This window comes from Plecotus auritus (genome assembly GCF_963455305.1).
Source record: "Plecotus auritus genome assembly, chromosome: 3".
Taxonomy (NCBI): Eukaryota; Metazoa; Chordata; class Mammalia; order Chiroptera; family Vespertilionidae; genus Plecotus; species Plecotus auritus.
In genome coordinates this window covers 226,189,734-226,203,631 of record NC_137772.1, presented here as the reverse complement: position 1 = coordinate 226,203,631, position 13,898 = coordinate 226,189,734, and the positions used below count along the sequence as shown (strand labels likewise).

The window sequence follows — 13,898 nt, the reverse complement described above, 5'->3', positions numbered from 1 at the left end:
TAGAGAGCCTCAGGTACAGCCCTGGGCCCTGTCCAGGTGGATGGCGGCCCCCGTGGGGCGGGAGGCACAGCGGAGCACCACCTCCAGGGGGTCCTCCAGGGCTGGTCCAGGGAGGGAGGCCGCCTGGCTGAGCGCCTGTGACCAGCAGCTCCAGGTCCTCCCCCCAGCCCAGTGGCCTCAGACCAGTAGTTACTGCTTTCTGCTGGAATGAACTGTAATTCCTTCCCTCCTCAAGGGCATTGAGGGCGGTTGGTTTATATTCCCTCTTTTGCCAACCACCTATTTCCAATCCTCCTATGTAATAAAACCCTAATATGCAAATCGACCGAACAGCGGAACGACCGGTCGCTATGATGCACACTGACCACCAGGGGGCAGGCGCTCAGCATAGGAGCTGCCCCCTGACGGTCAGGGCACTCCCACCGGGGGAGCGTCGCTCAGCCAGAAGCTGGGCCCACGGCTGGCGAGCCTCTCCTGCCTTTGCTGTAGGCGGGTGGTAAGGAGCGAGGGCCCCGGACTGCAAGAGGGATTGGGCCTAAGCTGGCAGGCGGACATCCCCCGAGGGGTCCTGGACTGTGAGAGGGAGCAGGCCAGGCTGAGGAATCCCGCCCCCTCCCCCCCCGCATGAATTTCGTGTACTGGGCCTCTGGTGTTAACATAAAACAGCACAAAGTTGCATCGTGCTGTCCACTCCGACTGGGCGCAGAGCTGCCGAGTGGAGGTGCGGAGCCTGTGGTTGGGGTGATGGGGAGGACCTCACGCCAGCCTCTGTGGCGGGGAAGGGGCCGTTGCGTGTCGTGGCCGGCAGCGAGGCCTGTGGCGCTTCACACGTGCCACCTGGGTGTCTTCAGGCCGCTACAGGTGGTTCAGATGCGAGGCAGGTGGAGTTGTCCGGCCCGGCCTGCCCTCTGCCTGCGGCCACGTTTCGGGGACTCTGAGACCGTCTGTGGTGTGGCTGATGTGCTTGGTGTCTGTGAGGGGCAGCCGGGACGGGGAGGGCTGCCCAGGGACAGAGCGGAACACACACGCCTCCTCCGGGAGGGAGCCGCTGCTTCAGGACGGAGCAGGGGTCACCCTCAGTCGCTGATTCCAGAGGAATTCTTACAGCGAGCCCGGGCGGGGCGGGGCAGGGGGGCAGACTGAGGGGGGATGCTGGACGGCCTGGTGCAGGGGGCGAAGTTCAGGGGGAAGCTGGGGCATGATCTTGGGCACAAAGGGGGGGTCAGCTTCAGGTCAGCAAAGGGTACGGGAGGTCATTCCAGAGGGAAGGCAGGCCTGGCCTGGGTGTGACCACAGCACATGCCTCCGGGGGAGGCGTGGGCGTCTGGGCTGGTGTCTCTACTCCAGGAGCACGGAGGGGGCTGGTCAGGTGCGTGGACAGGGCAGCCCACTGGGACTCGGGCAGGGCGGACATGGGAAGGAGGGAGCCCAGAGCGCAGAGCGGCTGCTGTACGAACACCACCAACGGGCTTGAAACAGCGCAGCCACTGTCTCACAGCCCGGGCGTCCGAGTCGGGATGTGGGTGTCGGCAGGGTCAGCTCCCTCCGGCCTCTTCCAGCTCCTGGGGTCCTGCATCCCCCGGGGGTCCCGGCATCCCCCGGTGGTTCTGGCATCCCCCAGTGGTCCCGGCATCCCTTGGGGGTCCCAGCATCCCTTGGGGGTCCCAGCATCACTTATCTCAGCTCGTCGTCACATGACCTTTTCCCCATGTGTCTCTGTTCTGTGGTTGTCTTTTTTTTTTTTTAAATATATTTTATTGATATTTTACAGAGAGGAAGGAAGAGGGATAGAGAGTTAGAAACATTGATGAGAGAGAAACATCGATCAGCTGCCTCCTGCACACCTCCTCCTGGGGATGTGCCTGCAACCAAGGTACATGCCCTTGACCGGAATCGAACCTGGGACCCTTCAGTCCACAGGCTGACGCTCTATCCACTGAGCCAAACCGGTTTCGGCTGTGGTTGTCTTCTTAAAAGGACTCTGGTCATTGGATCAGGGTCCCCCATACTGCAGTGTGACCTCGTCTTTTATATGTATATATGTATGTATATATGTTTTTACTGATTTTAGAGAGGAAGAGAGAGAGAGAATCATGGATCGGCTGCCTCCTGTACAGCCCACACTGGGGATGGAGCCCGCAACCTGGGCCTGTGCCCTGACCGGGAATCGAACCATGACCTGGCTCATAGGTCGACGCTCAACTACTGAGCCACGCCGGGCGGGCAGTGTGACCGCATCTTAACTACATCTTCAAGACCCTGAATTCAAAATGAGGCCACATTTGGAGGTTCCGGGGAGGACATAGATTTGGGGTTACCCTACAAACCCCGTATGGCTGATTTGGGGGACAAATTTAAAACAAGGCTGGGGGCTCCTTTGCCCCTGTCCACACGCCACCGCCCCCCATGTGCCCGCCCTTCTGTGGGCGGGGCACATCCGCCGAGGACACTGACACCCCTCTGCTTTCTCTCCCGACAGCCCCACATCGGCCGCCTGGGCCTGCCCCACGGGCCGTCCGGGGAGAAGGTGGCCGTGGTGACGGTGGACGACTGTGACACGGCCGTGGCCGTGCGCTTTGGCGGCGTCGTCGGAAACTACACCTGCGCTGCCCAGGGCACGCAGAGCGGCTCCAAGAAGTGAGTGTCCCAGGGCAGAGGCCCAGGCAGGGGGCCCGGCCTCCACCCCCAAGGCCGCCGCTCCAGAGCGTGCCGCTCGGCAGGACCCAACGCAGGGCACGCCGGGACCCCAGTCGGGCTGCAGGCAGACTCTCTCCCCTTGGTGGGGGCACCTTCTAGAACTTTCTAGGATAAGTCCCTGGATTTATTCATTTTTTAATTCTTCTTTGTTTAAAGTATTACATACGTTCCCTTTCTTCCCCACTGACCTCTTCTAGCCCGCCTCCACCCTGGCCCCAGGCCTTCACCACCCTGTTGTTTGTGTCTGCGGTGTGTGCATAGACCAGCCGTGGGCAAACTACGGCCCGCGGGCCGGATCCGGCCCGTTCGGCTGTTCTATCCGGCCCGCGGAGCCGAAAGAGCGGAGGGTTCTCTTGCTCTCCCCTCTGCTCCTTTACTTTGAATTTATATTAGTTCACACAAACACTCCATCCATGCTTTTGTTCCAGCCCTCCGGTCCAGTTTAAGAACCCATTGTGGCCCTCGAGTCAGAAAGTTTGCCCACCCCTGGCATAGACGCATACAAGTTCATTGGCTGATCTCTTCCCACCCACCCACCCTCCCTGCCTGCCTTCCCTCTGAGGTTCAACAGTCTATCCCTTCATTTATTTATTTTTTATTATTACTTCTTTAAAACATGTTTTTATAGATGTCAGAGAGGAAGGGAGAGGGAGAGAGAGAGAGAAACATCAGTGACGAGAGAACCATGGATCGGCTGCCTCCTACATGCCCCCCACTGGGGATCGAGCCCACAACCTGGGCCTGTGCCCTGACCGGGAATCGAACCCTGACCTCCTGGTTCCTAGGCTGATGCTCAAGCACTGAGCTGTGCCGGCCCGGCCACCGTCTGTCCCTTTAGATGCAATTGCCAGAGTCGTGTCCAGACCAGCCCCAGGGGGTGATAGTGCTGCTGTGGGCGTGGGACAGTCCCACGCCTGTTCCTCCTACCCCCACCCACCCCAGCTGGGAGGGAGGGGCGCTCGAGCCCCTGTGACCGACAGGAAGCTGTGCCCGGAGAGAGAGAGATCTGACCCCTGGCCAAGGCCACACCACTGCTCAGGCGGCACCAGGGTCTGGTTGGCTGTGACCTTCCTTCAAGGTCATCAGGGCCGGAGGAAGGTCGCAGCCCTAATTGGCCGTGTACGTCCTGATTCGACGTGGACTGGGCCGGGCGCTGAGCAGGACTCGGCGGGCGGTCACTGGGGGTCAGGATGTGATGCAAGGGCGCGGGATCCGAGGCACAGGGAGCCCCACGCCACGCGGCACCGCAATCGGACCCGCCTGTGTCCTGACCGTGGCCCCTGCCTCCCAGGCCCCCGCTCAATGATGGACATTCAAGATGTCGCGTGTGGTGGCAGCAGAGGCCAGGCGAACTCACAGCAGCCGGGGGCCCCTGTGCCCCCTCTCGCCTCCCGCCCGACGTCACCCAGCTCGGCTTTGCCTCCGCAGGTCCCTGGACCTGACGGGCCCTCTGCTCCTGGGGGGCGTCCCCAACCTGCCCGAGGACTTCCCCGTGCGCAGCCGCCAGTTCGTGGGCTGCATGCGGAACCTGTCCATCGACGGCAGGAGCGTGGACATGGCCGGCTTCATCGCCAACAATGGCACCAGGGCAGGTAGGGCGCAACCGCCCGGGGCCACATGGAGGGCCACCCCCACATCCTGGCAGCGACGCCCCTGGAGCCGGACCTGGGCGTGTCCAGGAGGGAGCGGAGCCGGGCTGGGGGCGTGCTGCTCTCGGGGGGCTGGGGTCCTGCACTGTGGGGGGCAGTGACCCTGCTGGGGCAGCCTGTCACCGACCCCTGGGGCACTCCAGGTCCCCAGACGACCCCGGCCACCCGCAGGATGGCCTGCAGCCGAGTCTGCCATGTGAAGTCTTAGGCCTGTCCTTGGTGGGGGGTCCCCGCTGCCCGCCTCCGCCTCTCTCGGCCGCACTCCTGGGGCCGGTGCTGGGAACGGCCAGGACCCCATCACGTCCGCTCTGCTTCCAGGCTGCGCTGCTCAGAGGAACTTCTGCGAGGGGACCTGGTGTCAGAACGGGGGCAGCTGTGTGAGCAGGTGGGACACGCACCTGTGCCGCTGCCCGCTCCGCTTCGGCGGGAAGAACTGCGAGCACGGTGAGCCTGCGCGGGGGCCGCGCCGCGGGACTCGAGTTCGCTCCCGAGGGCCGCTGCCTGGGGCCGGCAGGCGCTGGGGGCACGTGGGTCCCGGGCGAGGGTCCTGGGGGGAAGCCGGAGCAGCACAGGCCCTGGGCGGGGGAGAGGCTGGGGGCCTGTGGGGACGTCCGAGCAGGTGAAATTGGACAGAGACGGGGCGTCTGGGACAGGGCAGGACACAGCACCTGCCTGAGCGGGGCCAGCGTAGGTCCGAGCCTGAGGGTCAGGCAAGCGAGGGGGGCGGGCGGGGCGGGGCCTCCCGGGGCTCCCCCTGAGGCCCGAAGGGACAATGCCCAGGCCCAGGCGCCCTGCCTCCCTCGCCGCCCCGGAGGGGCCCTCCCGTGGCCCCTTGGCCGCCCCCGCCTGCGCCGGGTACAAGCTGTGGGCACCGTGGGTCTAAGGGATGCAGCCGTTTAGAAGCAGTACAGCAATGAGGAAGTGCCATTGTTTCTTAGTCACGACGCTCTCCCCCGAAGCTAAACCAACAGGGATGGCTGAGGCCGGATCAGTTCGGGCGTGCCCCTGGGTCGGCCTCCGGGGGGCCCCGTGCTCATTGCTCTGAGACGTCCTGCCCGGGAGACGCCCGCTGGCCCCAGGCCCCCGGGACAGGAGCGGCACCTGCCCTTCCCCAGCACAGGGCGGAGGGCACTGCCTCGCTGTGGGGGTCACGGGCCCGGGCACCGCACGGACCGGCTGTGGGGCTCTGCGTGACGGTTTTGGGGGCACGGGGTCCACAGCTTCCTCGGGTTCTCAGAGCCGTCGGAGAACCAGAATGGGTGGGAACGGAGCAGCGTGTGAGGAGAGCGGAGTGCCTGCCGCCAGGGGCCGCTTGCCCATCCGGCCCCAGCACCCTTAGTAGGGCTGCAGCGTGCGGACAGGGGCGTGCGACGTGGGTCTGTGTCACATTGCAGTCCTCGTCCGCGATGGTTCATGGGTCAGGGCCAGGGTCCGGGTCCGGGTCCGGGTCCGGGTCAGTGTCAGGATCAGGGTCCGGGTCCAGGTCAGGGTCCGAGTCAGGGTCCGGGTCCGAGTCAGGGTCCGGGTCCGGGTCAGGGTCCGGGTCCGGGTGAGGGTCAGGGTCAGGGTCCGGGTCCGGGTCCTGGTCAGGGTCAGGGTCCAGGTCAGGGTCCGGGTCAGGGTCAGCGTCAGGGTCCGGGTCCGGGTCAGGGTCCAGGTCAGGGTCAGGGTCCGGGTCCGGGTCAGGGTCCGGGTTCTGGTCAGGGTCCGGGTCCGGGTCAGGGTCCGGGTCCGGGTCCAGGTCAGGGTCCGGGTCAGGGTCCGGGTCCGGGTCCGGGTCTGGGTCAGGGTCCGGGTCAGGGTCCGGGTCAGGGTCAGCGTCAGGGTCAGGGTCCGGGTCCGGGTCCTGGTCCGGGTCCGGGTCCGGGTCAGGGTCCGGGTCCGGGTCCGCTCCTTTGTGTCCCAAAGCGCCCAGCACCTTTCGAGACCTGCTTCGGGCAGCAGGTGGGCCGGGCTCCTGGGCGCCTGTCGGCAGGGTGGCCCAGCCCTGACCGACCGGCGTGCGTAGGAAGCTGAGGCCGCAGGGGGCAGCGGGCCGGGCGGACAGTGCCGGTGGCCGCCGAGCCCCAGGGTTCCTGTTACGGAGGCCGCAGGGGGCCACGGCCGTGCCAGAGCAAACAGCCGCCTGGGCGGGGTCCTGGGAGCAGGAAACACACACCGGCTCCCGAGGCCGTGGCCCGGGGGGGGGGGGCCCGGCGCCCCTGCTGTGGCCTCCTCCTGAGCCGCGTGGGCTGACCGTGTCGTCCCGCCCGGGGAATCGGGGCGAGACCCGGCCCAGCGCTGCCCGCCACGCGCCGTCGGACCCGTGACCAGGGGCTGGCTGAGCCTTGTGGTCTGTTGGGCACACACCGTTCTTCCAGGGGTAACAGCCGAGGGGCTGTGGCCACCTCCCCCGCCCCACAGCCCCCCTGGGAGCCCTCGGCTGTCCGGTGGCCTTGCCAGGTCTGGGCCCATCCCCAGGCGTGTGCTGGGTGGGGAGCCCACACAGATGTCTGCCAGGCGACGGGGCGGGGCGTGTGCAGGCGCCCGTGTGCTCCCTGCTGGCTCGCCGTCCCGCCCGGAGACCGTCCTGTGCACACCCCCCGCTCCTGCTCCTGCTCCTGCCCCGGCAGGCGTGGGAGGGGACAGGCAGGCCGGACTCTCAGGGCCCCCAGCACCCTGTCCTCGGAGCCTGGGGACCCCGAGCCGCCCCCTCTGCCTGCCGTCTAGCCTGAGAGCCTTGGCATGCCCTGGCGATGGGGGGACCCCCCTCAGCCTGACTCCCCAGGAAGGTGGTCTGCGCCCCGGGTGGCTTCTGCGGGGCCCACGGTGCCGGGATTCGGGGGCCACTGCCGTGCAGACGGGAGTCTGAGACTGGCCTTTGCACGAACATGGGAAGGCCCAGTGCGCTCCCCTCCCCGGGAGCCCGTCCCTGACCCTGTCTGACCTCAGGGTCCCTGTCTGTGCCCGCAGTCATGCCGTACCCCCAGCGCTTCAGCGGGGAGAGCGTCGTGTCCTGGAGCGACCTGGACGTCACCATCTCCGTGCCCTGGTACCTGGGGCTCATGTTCCGGACCCGGACGGCGGACGGCGTGCTGATGGAGGCCACGGCGGGCGTGTCCTCGAGGCTCCACCTGCAGGTGAGAACGCTGCCACCTGGGCCCCAGGCAGGCGTGCGGCCGATGGGTGTACCCAGGCCGCTCCTCCGCGGTGCACCCATGGGACCCCTGCCCTCAGTGGGCCGGGCCCCCAGTCCCTTAGGACAGAGCCCCCAGGGGCGTGGCCAGCCCAGTCCGGCCAGGGCTGGGGCTCAGCGCCCCGACGCTCCCTCCGTGGTCCCCTCGCCGGGTCACTGCACAGGCGCGTCTTCCGGGCACTGCAGGTCGGGCCGCTGTTCCTCCTGATGGGACCTTGTCGTTCCAGGAGCTTCCCGGGCAGCCCAGGAGCGAGCTCTGGGCCGATGCTGGCAAGCCCGGTGCTGCCCGGGGCGGCGTCCGCTCTGTGGTGGGTCCACGGTGGAACGGGAGCCGCACCGGCTGGCAGCGGGGTCTCTAGGAAAAAAGTACGCGCTCGGCAGGAACAGACTCCGCTGTTTGAGTCACTGCGTTCTGGGTGCTCCCCCAGGGAGTCGGGCTTCTGCCGGGGACGGGGGGGCCGTGGAAGGCCGGGCGGCCAGAGCGGTGGCCGAGGGGAGGACCTCCAGGCCCCCGTGGCCACCCGGACGGCCCCCAGGACAGTTCCCCAAGGCCAGTCCCCGGCCCTCCAGGAACCCCTGGCTCATTTCCACGAGCTGCGTGTGGACGGCAGGCCCCCACACGCCCCGAGAGCCCGTGGGCGGCAGCGTGGGGTTCTGGGGCCTCCCACAGGCCAGACGAGCGGCAGCCCGTCGTCGGGCAGCCCAGACCATTTGGTAATGGCTTCCGGGCGCCCCGAACCCGCCTGCATTGTGAGCGGGATCACCGGGCTGTTGTCAGTGGCTCCTGAATCCGCCCCAGGCGTGAGGTGCCAGGCAGTCAGCGCCGTGGGCCCGGATCCGTCCCGCCGGGACCGCCTTGGTGTGCAGACATATGTCGTTTTTATTGTTGCTCCTGCTGGCTCTGGGTTTTGTTAGCGGAGACAGTGAGGAGAGCCCGGCTGGTGTGGCTCCGTGGTTGAGCATCAGCCTGTGAACTAGGAGTTCCCAGGGTCAGTTCTGGTCCAGGGCACCTGCCTGGCTGCAGGCTGGATCCCCAGGAGGAGGGGGTGCAGGAGGCAGCCGATCGGTGATTCTCTCTCCTCATTGATGTTTCTCTCTCTCTCTTCCCCTCCCCCCCTCCCTCTCTGAAACCAATAAAAATATAGATATTTTTAAAACTGCCATCTTGATGATGGTTCTGACCATTTTGCGTTGTGGATGTGGGGCTGTGTTGCTAGGTCGCACCGACGTAGAGTGGTTTCCCTGGAAAGGGACTGTCAGCATGTGGAAAGCCCTCCTCATCTCCAGTCACTGATTCCGCCCTGCAGGCGACTTGTTCTCCTGGGGCTGTCACAGCACCGTGTTCTGGCCGTGTGTGCACGATGCGGCTTTTTCTTTCTCTGCCCCTTCCTCTCGGCGTCTCGGCGCCCTCGCGTCTCCGCTGTGCGTCTTGTAAGGAGGGCGTCGGGAGCTTGAGGTTTACTTTTTTTTTCTGTTTTGCAAGTTTCTGGGCTCCTCCTGACACAAGATCACGCCAGCGGCGGGTATGTCTGCCTTACACGGGGACCTGGGTAGCAAATTCTCCTGACCCACCCTACGCTTTAGAGATTCTAGACCAGCCGTGGGCAAACTACGGCCCGCGGGCCAGATCCGGCTGTTCTATCCGGTTCTCTTGCTCTCCCCTCCGCTCCTTTACTTTGAATTTATATTAGTTCACACAAACACTCCATCCATGCTTTTGTTCCGGCCCTCCGGTCCAGTTTAAGAACCCATTGTAGCCCTCGAGTCAAAAAGTTTGCCCACCCCTGTCTAGAATCCCTGCACAGGTTTCTGCAGTGGATCACGCGCTGACCTGGACCATGTTTATCAACAAGAAAGCTAACCGTCACTGACAACCATCGCCTCTGAGGAGTCGTTTTTGTTGTTTTTTTTTCACTCTACCTTTTTTTTAAAAAAAAAAATAGATGTATTGATTTCAGAGAGGAAGGGAGAAGGAGAGGGAGAAACATCCATCGGCTGCCTCCTGCACGCCCCCTGCTGGGGATCGAGCCCGCAACCCGGGCATGTGCCCTGACCGGGAATCAGACGGTGATCTGGTTCATGGGTCGATGCCCAACCCCTGAGCCACACCGGCCGGGCTTGCTCACGCGGTGTCGCCCCAAGTTAGAGTGACACGTGAGGTCAGCGACAGTGCTATTTCCTGACCTTCCTCGCGTGTATTCAACGGGGCCTGGATCTGACATCACCAGACACAACGTTCACCTCCAAAGCGAAGGGGGTGCGGCCCCCCGAGCCGTTCCTCGGGCGCCCGTAGTCGCCCTGCACTGTTCTCGCGCCGGCGTCCGGCGGTTCTGCTTTCTGGGTTCCCCGAGGTTCTGGCTCCAGTTTCCTGCTTCTGGCGTTCAGGCACGCGGTCCTGTGCCCGGGGCCGCGGTTACTCCTGGCCGAGTCCGGGCATCGGCTTGGAAACGTGGAGAGAACCTGGGACTAGAGCGGAGGAGGCACTTCGCTGCGAGAGGGGCCCCGGCCCGCAGGCCAGGCTCCGGCCCCCGGCCCCAGGCGCCCAGGCAGCTGTGCTCAGCTGCCGCCGGGGAGGCCGCACCGCAGGTTCCGGTTGTGGCTGTGGGTCGCAGGCCGCGCGTCTGCTGGGGTCGGCCGCCGGGGCTCTGTGTCGGTCTCACTTTCCTGGGTGCTCCAGTCCCCCCGACCTTCCCCGGGGCGACATGACCTCGGCCTCCCCCCGGCTTCGCGGCTTCGTTTCCTGTAAGTGGGAATGGCTCAGGCCAGTCACGAGGCTGATTTCCGTGGCCTGTGCGTGGCCTGGAACACGTACCTGGATCTTGCCTCATACAGGGTCACGTTTACACCCAAAACCAGAGCTCAGCGGGCCCTGAGTCGGCGTATGTTCCCAGCGCTGAGCCCAGTGGGTGCTGTTGTGCTTGACCGCTGTCCGCATTGGACGCTTTTTCTGTCTTCGCCCGGGGATGCTTTTCCCATTGATTTTTTTAAAAGGGAGGGAGGGGAGGGAGAGGGAGAGGGAGAGAAACATCAATGTGAGAGAGACACGTTGATTGGTCGCCCCCGACCAGGGCCGGGGATCGAGCCTGCACCCAGGCACGTGCCCTTGACTGGGAATCGAACCCAGGATCCTCGGCCCCGGGGGCCGGCGCGCTAACCCCTGGGACACCGGCCAGGGCAGCGACTGACACTTCCGACCACAGGAAAGGCGTGGCGCTCTGAAGAGCGTCACAGGCCACGCGAAGTTCGGCGTGGCCCGATTTCTGGTCCACCTTCGACGCAGCGCCTGTAAGTCTGCTCCTGTGGCTCCCGTCCCACAGATCCTCAACAGCTACGTCCAGTTTGCGGTGTCCCACGGCCCCTCGGACGTGGCGTCCATGCGGCTGTCCAGGTCGCGCGTGACGGACGGGGAGTGGCACCACCTGCTGATCGAGCTGAGGAGCGCCAAGGAGGGCAAGGACATCAAGTACCTGGCGGTCATGACCTTGGACTACGGCGTGGACCAGGTGGGCTGGCACTGGCGCCTCTGGATCCGACCCCTGCATCGGGTCTGCGGGGAACCCACGGACCCTTCTCCGTACAGGGACCACCCCTCCCGGGGCCTTGTAGATTTGGGGGCGCCCATTCTGAGCCCCCTGAGTCTGGGTCTCACGTTCTGCCTTATGCTGAGGTCCCTGCCCAGATGGCCGGCTCCTGGGGTCAGGACCTGGGCCTCATCTGTGTGTCCACCCTGGCGCCCTTGCTGCCTTCAGCGGGGGTCTTCGCGGGCCTGTCGAGTAGCGGGCGTGTGCTCAGCGCTGTGCCTTCGGGCGCAAAGATTGAAAACCTCAGGGTGGACGGGGCGTGCGGGTGGGCGAGCAGTGAGCCCAGGTACCAGAGGGGCCGCGGGACACCAGAGGCGCACCTGTCCCAGGTGGGCGCGTGGCAGCCGCAGGGCGCACTCGGAGCGCGGGCTGAGCCACACGATCGCCACGGTTTGCGGGGGAAGGAGAGGCGTGTGTGTGTACAGGACCTGGGAGTCCAGGCTCACCTCGCCGCTGGCTCTGCGGAGGAGCAGCGGCGGGTCCCACGGGCACGCCTTCCGGCTGAGGTGCTGGTGGTGCCTCCTTAGATGCCCCCTCCGTGGGCGTGTTTTCCATTTGCTGCCGTCTCCCCAGTTCAGCCAGCCCTTTCCCGCCTCGTGGCCAGTCCTGGAGGGGGAGGGTTGCCCACGTCCCCCCCCGCTGACCATCCTGGCTGCGCTGGGACATGGACACGTGGCCTCTGACCCGGTTCTCATGCCTTGCGCGTCACACACAGATAGCAGCCGGGTTTTCCGAGAGCAGGCTGAGCCCTGCCCGCTGTTTTATTTTTATTATTTTAAATGTATTTTACTGATTTCAGAGAGGAAGAGAGAGAGATAGAGAGAGGGAGAGAGAGAGAGAGCGAGCACGAGCGAGAAAGAGAGAGAAACATCCGTGATGAGAGAATCATGGATCGGCTGCCTCCTGCACGCCCCCTTCTGGGGACCGAGCCCACAACCCGTGCCTGTGCCCTGACCGGGAATCGAACCAGGACCTCCTGGTTCCTAGGTCGACGCTCAACCACGGAGCCGCGCAGCCGGGCCACCTGCTGTTTGAAGGCCCAGGGCCGCCGCCTGTGGGGTTTGCCCGAGCGGCTGCGTTGCCTTCGAGCACGTGAAGACGTTTCCGGTGGGTGTGCCCCACCCCCACAGGACACGGTGCAGATCGGGAACCGGCTCCCGGGGCTGAGGCTGCGCAGCGTGGTGCTGGGCGGCGTGTCGGAGGACAAGGTCTCCGTGCGCCGCGGCTTCCGGGGCTGCATGCAGGTAGGCACGGCGGGCGCGGGCACCACGCTGGCTCCGCCGCTGCCCCGCGGCCGGAGCCGTGGCGACCTGCCGGTCTCATCTCAGTGACCAGTCGCTCGTCTGAGAGCCGACCCAGCGTTCACACACCCAGGTCCCAGCTCTGACCCGTCCTCCCCGCGTCCCTCGCGGCCTCTCCCCCAGCCCCCTCCATCTGCCATCCGCGCCTGCCGCTCTGCCCTCCTGGCGAGACCAGAACCCGCCCCTCGCTGCCTCCACCAGCCCCACTGTCCACCCCGGGCTCACCTGCACGGGCCCCACCTGTCCCTCGTCCAGGTGTGCTGTCTGGCAGCTGTTTGTAGAGTAGCCAGCTCGCGGCCCTGCCCACAGCCCCGGCTCCCACAGCCCCGGCTCCCCCGGCAAGGAGATCCTTCCGGTCCTTCCCTGGTGCCCCCCACGCCCCGCGTGCTCTCTGAGCCCCTCCCCCAGCTCTCTGCTGTGCTCCGGCCCTGGGGCCTCCTGCCTGAGAACTCACCCGACGTGGCCCCCTGTGCTGCCTGCCTGGGCGCCCCCTGCCAGTGCCCTCGTCAGCCACCCCTCTGCCATGAGCGGCCGAGCCCCCGCCCTCCGCACTCACACCCGCATGCATTTTCCTCCTGAGCTCACGCGGGTCGCTGGGATGTGGGGGCCTGTCTCCTCCTGGAATGCAACCTGGGGAGGTGGGGGACCTCGTTCAGCCGTCGCCCCACCTTTCTGCTCCCCTCGTCCCAGTGCCCCAGATAAACAAGGTGTCACTTCAGCAACAAGAGACAGACAGCATTGGGGGTCCTTAAGCGCCGGTGACCTTTCGGGGTTCCCCCAGCCCAGAGGTCCCGGGATCGAGTCCGCTGTCCTTTCTGAACACAGGGCGTGCGGATGGGGGAGACGCCCACCAACATCGCCACGCTGAACATGGACGACGCCCTCAAGGTCAGGGTGAAGGACGGCTGTGACATGGGCGACGCGTGCGCCTCCAGCCCCTGCCCTCAGCACAGCCACTGCCGCGACGCCTGGGACGGCTACACCTGCGTCTGCGACAGAGGTGAGCGTCGGCTGCCCGCACCCCGAAGCCGTCAGCCCGGCGGCGCCGCCTGCGTGTTCACGACGCACTGCGGGGGCTGAGCTGGGCGCCGGCTTCCCAGCGGCTCCTCACGGTCAGGGAGCCGCGAGCTTCCGTTTGTGACCCAGGAGAGGGCTGGCCGTCCCTTCCTTTAAAAAAAAAAATTTTTTTTCAACTTATTTCGGAGAGGAAGGGAGAGAGAGACGTAAATGATGAGAATCATGGATCGGCTGCCTCCGCACGCCCCCTCCTGGGGGTCGAGCCCGCAACCCGGGCCTGTGTCCCCACTGGGAATGGATCCATGACCTCCTGGTTCATAGGCCATAGGCTGACACTCAGCCACTGAGCCCCGCGGCCAGAGGGCCATCTCTTCTTAAACGCATTCCTCTGTCTCCTTTGCACTCGGGCAGAGGCCCGGCCTCGGCCTCGGGGCTCACGATGCGGTGGAGGACGATCCGGTAAAAGGACACGTTTTTA

The 13,898-nt window shown here is 65.4% G+C and overlaps 1 protein-coding gene across 3 annotated transcripts in view; it reads left to right on the top strand.

Moving 5' to 3' along the window:
* CELSR1 (cadherin EGF LAG seven-pass G-type receptor 1) overlaps nucleotides 1–13,898 on the top strand; it is a gene marked incomplete at its 5' end in the record, with an annotated part of 109,446 nt that overhangs the window by 73,117 nt on the left and 22,431 nt on the right. For all 3 annotated transcript variants that reach the window (XM_080662635.1, XM_080662636.1, XM_080662634.1), the window contains 7 exons: nucleotides 2,480–2,637; nucleotides 4,126–4,289; nucleotides 4,665–4,790; nucleotides 7,299–7,465; nucleotides 10,839–11,024; nucleotides 12,233–12,346; nucleotides 13,229–13,403. In XM_080662635.1, coding sequence (XP_080518761.1) covers nucleotides 2,480–2,637; nucleotides 4,126–4,289; nucleotides 4,665–4,790; nucleotides 7,299–7,465; nucleotides 10,839–11,024; nucleotides 12,233–12,346; nucleotides 13,229–13,403 — 1,090 coding nt within the window. The remainder of the gene's footprint in view (nucleotides 1–2,479; nucleotides 2,638–4,125; nucleotides 4,290–4,664; nucleotides 4,791–7,298; nucleotides 7,466–10,838; nucleotides 11,025–12,232; nucleotides 12,347–13,228; nucleotides 13,404–13,898) is intronic.